This window comes from Piliocolobus tephrosceles, chromosome 2 (genome assembly GCF_002776525.5).
Source record: "Piliocolobus tephrosceles isolate RC106 chromosome 2, ASM277652v3, whole genome shotgun sequence".
NCBI lineage: Eukaryota > Metazoa > Chordata > Mammalia > Primates > Cercopithecidae > Piliocolobus > Piliocolobus tephrosceles.
In genome coordinates this window covers 112769719-112777432 of record NC_045435.1, presented here as the reverse complement: position 1 = coordinate 112777432, position 7714 = coordinate 112769719, and the positions used below count along the sequence as shown (strand labels likewise).

The following is a 7714-nucleotide window of genomic DNA, read 5'->3' as shown; positions in this document are numbered from 1 at the left end:
TTTTTACAAAGCTAATCGCTACCCCCAAGACTACTGAGTGTGTCTGGCCCCAGCCTAAGATATGGTGGGCCAGTCCCCACCCTGAATAATGGGTGTGAGAGAGTCGGCCCTGGGCCTTTTTTGCATGATAATCCTGAACAAAGATAATCCTACCAGGTTTGACATATATTACCTCCCAGAAGCTGAAGATGAGATCTGTCTGTGGGCAAGACCAAATTCTTTGCTATACACTATTAAATATAACATGAAGCATAGTCATTATATAATATAGATCTGATTGTGTCTCTCCCCTCCTTGAATGCCTTCGATGTTTCCCATCACTTTTATGGTGAGATTCATTATTTTGGGGTGGCGTCCTAGGCAGCTCAGGATATGTCCCCTGTCTATGTTTCCAATCTCATACTTTGCACTCCTTTTTGTATCCTATAGTCCTTCCAAGCCACTGGCACTTCCACAATTACCCTTCCCTGCTCTCATCAGGGAAACAAAAATATGTGACAACACTTTCTCTACCAAAAACAAATAAGTTATTCTCTTTTCCTTTTAGTCAGTAAATAGACTAAGGCAAGGTCCTGGGACCTATGGGTGTACGCGTGGATGAGTTGTTCCTTGATGAAACTATCATTTCAAGAGGAAAGTAAATGTGATAGAATGGGAAAGAAGGAGGGACATACTGCAATTAGCCAGGTGAGTAGCAGAAGTAAGATTGAAGCTCATTATCTCTTCCACCATTTGGAGAGGAGGTGGAATGCTCAAAACTCCATCAAACCCCATGCATGGCCCTTTCTTGCTTCACGACTTCTAAGCACGCAGTAAGTTCTTCCCAGAAAGTAAATGTGTGCGTACACACACACATACACACAAACACAGCTATGTTTCAAGACCCAACACAGAATGTCTTTCTTGACAACTATTGTTGCCCTCCCTCTTCTCCCTGTTTATTGTACAACACTCCCAAACAGTTATTGAGGTGCATTATTACTGTTTATTTGTATATTCTTCCCATGGTTATAAGTTCTATGAGAAAAGAAATCATAGTTTTACCTTTGTATCCTTATCATCTACTACAGGGCCCAACAACATTGAGATAAAAATCTATAGATTAGATGAGCAAATGAAGGAAGAAAGGGAGAGAGACAGGAAAGAACAGAAAAAAAAATGGGAGGGAGAGATGGAGAGAGGGACGTTCAAGTTCACTTGGTTTTAGATATGCTGAGGAGGAGTTAATGCCAAGTTTAATAAAATACTACACCTAAAACCCCCAAATCCCATACCCCAAGCAGCAACCCTGTTTCTGATGGCAGAGTTTAGTTAGCTCAAGGAAAACACACAGCATAAGCTGAATGACATTAAACTGCTCAGGGGTTCATGCCCAAACCAATTCCCTCTGCAGGGAGATAACATTTCTGTAGTCTTCTACGGTACTTTTAGAATCTCTCCAGGCTATGGCGGCAACGGATTTAGTAGACAAGTGGGAGCTAGAAGTACATCACATGAACTGAACTGGAAAATGTCCTGGCCAATTAACAGCAAATGTCTCTGGCAATTAACCAACAGCCTGGTAACAAAGACTATCTGTGTTGTTTTGCTCAGTCCTGGAATGTTTATTGTCTCTTCATGTCTTGGTTTTATAGTTTCAACATTTGAAAGATGTATATTCCACTTTTTCAGTAGTTTGTAAGCTCCCTTGAGGACTCAAACTCATTGAATACATCTTTTTATTCACACAACACCTAGCGTAGTGTTTGACTCAAACTAAGAAAGTTGTAAATATGTTTAAATAAATAAAAAACTTTATTCCAAACCTGACGCTACAGATTAAGTCTCCAGCTACCAGGGGTACACAGCATGACATGGGTGTACAAATTAAGTAGTGTGGCTTAGGCAATTCTATATACTTTTTAGTTGCATTTTTCAAAATAAAAACTGTTAATGTTAGGTTTGTATTAGGAAAGGGTGTTGGGAAATCATTTCATTCAATTCTCTATTTTCCAGATGGGAAACCTGTTATATTGGCTTGTCTAACATGCTAGTTAGAAATATGACAGGACTATTCTGTAATCAGAAGCCAGCTCTATAGACTCTTAGTCTAGTGCTCCCTTTTTAATAGCAAGTCTTCTGTCATTACTTGCTTCTAGTAACAAAGACAACAGAGTGTTTTTATTACAATATTTATAAAACATAAAGTACTTTGGTACATTTTGGTAGCATTCTCACTAACACACATCAAGCAGCCTTAAACGTGTGTTAACTAAGATTCAAGAGCCACTCTTGATGGTTTGTCATCAATCAACCATTCCATTCCATCTTCTTGAAAGAAGAGAGACCATCAGCCAAGGTCACTCTTTACTTCTGATTCCCTATCTGCACACTTGCCCACATCCATCGGCAGCAGTATTGTTTTCTCTTTATTAGCCTTAGAGAATGAGATGCTTCCCCCCTTTCAAGGCCAAGCCTTTGCCATGGCACATTTTTCAATTCTCATCAATATTCCGGAGATTTGCTCCACAGTCTATGCTCTTTCTCTCCTGAATCTTAGACCTCTTTCTAGCTACTATCGTCATAAGCAAATTCAAGTGTCTTCCATCTAAAGCCTCCCAACCCAATGTATTTGAGTGAGTGCTTTCAAATTCTATTCTCTCTTTCTCATTCAAATATCTTGAAAGAATATGCTCAGTCTCAATTTGTTAGCTTCAATCATTTCTTGTCTCATTGCAATCTGCCCTCCACCCCTGGCACTCGACTAAAACGCTCTAAGCAAGGTTTCAAATTGCTTCCTAATTATGGAATGCAAGGGAAAGTTCCACTCTAATGTTTCTCTCTCACTTCCTTTTCAAAACAACTCCTGTTCTTTCAGTTTCCATGACTCTGCACTCATTTGATCTTGTGAAATATTTCTGCTCATATTTTCTGTTTTCTGTGTGGGCTCCTCTTCTGCTTACTCTTTAAAATGTCAGTTTCCGAAGGAAGTGTAATAATGGTTTCAAGTACCAATATATACTGATGGCCAAAAAAATCTGTTTTTGCAGCTCAAATAGCTCTGGTATTCGGATACATATGTTTATATTCCTTTTCATGGGTTTCATCTCCATACTTGATAAGTGCCATGAACTCAATTTCAAAACTCAGCTCAACATTTTTGACCTAATTCTCCAACTACACATAGAACCACGAAAATACTATATGTTGGATTGAAAGAATTGCATCAGCCAAAATTCAAGGTCATATTGTTACAAGGTGAATTTAAAAGTCATGTTAGACCTCCGAGAGGCTCTGCGTAGAGCCCGGGTAGGGCCAGGTGGCTGCCTTTTCACCTAGGGTAGACCCTGGTCGCCTCATCTCTTTGCCCAAAAGGGGATGCAGCTCCGGGAAAGTAAGGCCGCCGCGGCTGCGGCTATATTATGTGTATGTCTTAGAGACGCGAGTCTATCTGCCTTCGAGCTTTCCTGGGCTCTCGTCGCTCCTCCTCCCGACCCGCCCATCCCATCCGGGGATGAGAAGATTGAGGGTGCAAAGCCCTGTCCAGCAGCGGGGATTTGCGAGCTCAACCCGGCACCCCACTGATTATAGGATTACGTTGAACGAATATTTGAGCTTAGTATTCCCTGTTCACTGTGTGGGGTGGTGGTGGGTCGGCTAGGAATAGTCTTGAAGGTCTGCCTCTGACATCTCATTTCAGGAACCTGGCATCTTCAGGGACAGTTATTTGCTTTTTAGAGGAGCAAGTGAATTCATGGTATTTTACTTTTTTGGGAAATATTGGAAATGAAGAACTGCAACTGTAATTTGAAATAAGGAAAACTTTGATTTTCAGTATAAAAATTGCTCAAATAAAATTGCCAATTTTAATGACAAAAGGTGAATTATAGTTTAATGTACTACAGGTCCTGAACTACGGATGGGAACTATTACAATTTATAACATCAAAAACTTTTCTTAGACCAAAGGTATCTTCCACAAAGGTAACAAACTGGGTCGACCCATCATTTGATGATTTTCTAGAGTGTAGAGGCATCTCTACTATTACTGCCACGTCATTAGGCGTGAATAACTCAAGTCATAGAAGAAAAAATGGACCTTCTACATTAGAAAGTAGCAAATTTCCAGCGAGAAAAAGAGGAAATCTGTCTTCCTTAGAACAGATGTATGGTTTAGAAAATTCAAAAGAATCTCTGTCTGAAAATGAACCATGGGTGGATAAATATAAACCAGAAACTCAGCATGAACTTGCTGTGCATAAAAAGAAAATTGAAGAAGTTGAAACCTGGTTAAAAGCTCAAGTCTTAGAAAGGCAACCAAAACAGGGTGGATCTATTTTATTAATAACAGGTCCTCCTGGGTGTGGAAAGACAACGACCATAAAAGTACTATCGAAGGAGCATGGTATTCAAGTACAAGAGCGGATTAATCCAGTTTTACCAGATTTCCAAAAAGATGATTTCAGGGAGATATTTAATACTGAATCAAGCTTCCATATGTTTCCCTATCAGTCTCAGATAGCAGTTTTCAAAGAGTTTCTACTAAGAGCAACAAAGTATAACAAGTTACAAATGCTTGGAGATGATCTGAGAACTGATAAGAAGATAATTCTGGTTGAAGATTTACCTAACCAGTTTTATCGGGATTCTCATACTTTACATGAAGTTCTAAGGAAGTATGTGAGGATTGGTCGATGTCCTCTTATATTTGTAATCTCAGACAGTCTCAGTGGAGATAATAATCAAAGTTATTGTTTCCCAAAGAAATTCAGGAAGAGTGTTCTATCTCAAATATTAGTTTCAACCCTGTGGCACCAACAATTATGATGAAATTTCTTAATCGAATAGTGACTATAGAAGCTAACAAGAATGGAGGAAAAATTACTCTGCCTGACAAAACTTCTCTAGAGTTGCTCTGCCAAGGATGTTCTGGTGATATCAGAAGTGCAATAAACAGCCTCCAGTTTTCTTCTTCAAAAGGAGAAAACAACTTATGGCCAAGGAAAAAAGGAATGTCTTTAAAATCGGATGCTGTGCTGTCAAAATCAAAACGAAGAAAAAAACCTGATAGGGTTTTTGAAAATCAAGAGGTCCAAGCTATTGGTGGCAAAGATGTTTCTCTGTTTCTCTTCAGAGCTTTGGGGAAAATTCTGTATTGTAAAAGAGCATCTTTAACAGAATTAGACTCACCTCGGTTGCCCTCTCATTTATCAGAATATGAACGGGATACATTACTTGTTGAACCTGAGGAGACAGTAGAAATGTCACACATGCCTGGAGACTTATTTAATTTATATCTTCACCAAAACTACATAGATTTCTTCATGGATATTGATGATATTGTGAGAGCCAGTGAATTTCTAAGTTTTGCAGATATCCTCAGTGGTGACTGGAATACACGCTCTTTACTCAGGGAAATATAGCACATCTATAGCTACGAGAGGTGTGATACATTCCAACAAAGCCCGAGGATATGCTCATTGCCAAGGAGGAGGATCAAGTTTTTGACGCTTGCACAAACCTCAGTGGTTTCTAATATATAAAAAGTATCGGGAAAATTGCCTGGCAGCAAAAGCACTTTTTCCTGATTTCTGCCTGCCAGCTTTATGCCTCCAAACTCAGCTATTGCCATACCTTACTCTACTAACCATTCCAATGAGAAATCAAGCTCAGATTTCTTTTATCCAAGATATTGGAAGGCTCCCTCTGAAGCGACACTTTGGAAGATTGAAAATGGAAGCCCTGACTGACAGGGAACATGAAATGATAGACCCTGACAGCGGAGATGAAGCCCAGCTTAATGGAGGACTTTCTGCAGCGGAATCTCTGGGTGAACCAACTCAAGCCACTGCGCCGGAAACCTGGTCTCTTCCTTTGAGTCAGAATAGTGTCAGCGAACTGCCTGCTAGCCAGTCCCAGCCCTTTTCAGCCCAAGGAGACATGGAAGAAAACATAATAATAGAAGACTATGAGAGTGATGGGACATAGAAGCCAGCCTGCTAATACTTCACAGATTCATTTTTCATTCAGTGGTACTTCAGCAGAGTTAATATGCTTTTCTGATGTATTACACAACAGTTTGTTAATTCTTCATTCTTGTAGTATTTCATCACAAGAAACCTACTCTTCTGTCATCTTGAAGTAAATAGAAGATCAAGCCTTCAAATCTCTGAATTTTTTCTGTAGTATTTATTAAATCTGTGAGTGGTTTAAGGAGCGGTCAGTGTGTATAAAGTGTGTTTCAACATTATGCCAAATACCAAAATGTGAAGGACTAATTCAGGATGCAAAAACTTTATGGGGGGTTGTAAATATGAACTATACAACAGTTTAGGATGCAATTAAGAGTGTAAACTGTGTGCCTTATTTACACTTCATTGTCTTCAGCTTCTCAGATATAGTTTTGATGTGTTGTACAGTGGAATATCTTAGATACTTTTTGGAAAGTATTTACATAATTTATATCACAATTAAAATGTTGAATTTCAAAAAAAATAAAAAATAAAAAAATAAAAGTCATGTTATAAAATTGCAATAGGCACAAAAATAAAGATAGTGAAAACTATAGTGAACCATACCCTGACTGTAGCCCCAAATAATCACAAGGCACTCACTTCCTGACTGCTACCTGCTCCATGTTCTTCCCCCCATTTGGCGGGGGAACCTCAGTCTTTCTCTGATTAACATCTGGGTCTCAGAGGAAGATTGGAACCAATCACAAATACCATTATATCCAAATTTGTGCCAGGGAGCAATTTTACTGAGTCTTCCATCTTACCTAGTAGAATTGTCATGAACCTGATTACTTAGACTAAACATTTAGGATTGATTCTTAAACCCTCCTTCCATTACCCTCTATATCCAAATAATCACCAGGTCTTGAAAATTGTACTTCTTAAAAATTCCTTGAACTTACACAGTGTCTCCGTATTACTTAATCCAGACTTTAATTTCTTTCTGGGCTACCTGAACAGCTTTTTATCAGGTCACTCTACTTCCAGACTTGTCCCATTCAAACTTTAGAACTGAGATTGCAGAGGAATTTTAAGGTGCTGCCCCACATCCCACAATCTCCCTTGTGATTTCAAAATATGCCAGTATTGTTCATGACTCTGCTATTTGTTACTGCAGCTTCCTCTGCTTAGAGCCCTCTACTAACTCTTGGTCTGCCTGGCAGTCACCCATTCATCTGTTTGGCTTCAGCTCTAATTTCATCTGTGAAGACATCTCTGTCCTGTCCCTTCTGTTTTTTCCCCAACAAATATAATTGACCATGCCCTGTTTTTTTTTTTTTTTTTTTTTTTTATTACACTTTACATGTATGCAGGTGTCTTTTATTTATTTATTTTTGTTTTTTATTTTTTATTTTTTGTAGAGACAGGGTCTCACTATATTGTCTAGGCTGGTCTCAAACTCCCGGTCTTGAGCAATCCTCTTGCCTCAGCCTACCAAAATGCTGAGATTGCAGGCATGAGCCACTGTGCCCAGAAGCATACTTTTTAAAGTACCTGTAACATTTTATTATACCTAGTCACTTATTTCTTTTTCCAAATAAGCAGCAAATTTATTGAGGAATGGGGCTAGATGTCATTCAACACTGAGCCTAAATGGTGGATATAAGGTATTTATAATTATTTTTTAAACTAAACTATCTTTTATGCACTATTTGTGTCATAATATTTTTCTCGAAAAGGAAAAATAAAAGATATTACACAGAGCTAAAAGATATCTGAAAG

The 7714-nt window shown here is 38.7% G+C and overlaps 1 protein-coding gene across 1 annotated transcript; it reads left to right on the top strand.

Moving 5' to 3' along the window:
• The first annotated feature begins 3357 nt into the window (after positions 1-3357).
• LOC113224937 (cell cycle checkpoint protein RAD17-like) lies at positions 3358-5966 on the top strand. Its single transcript, XM_026454849.1, is given in 4 exon segments — positions 3358-3405; positions 3885-4722; positions 4725-5395; positions 5397-5966. Coding segments are annotated over 4 exon segments (2127 nt in total).
• Positions 5967-7714: the final 1748 nt, after the last annotated feature.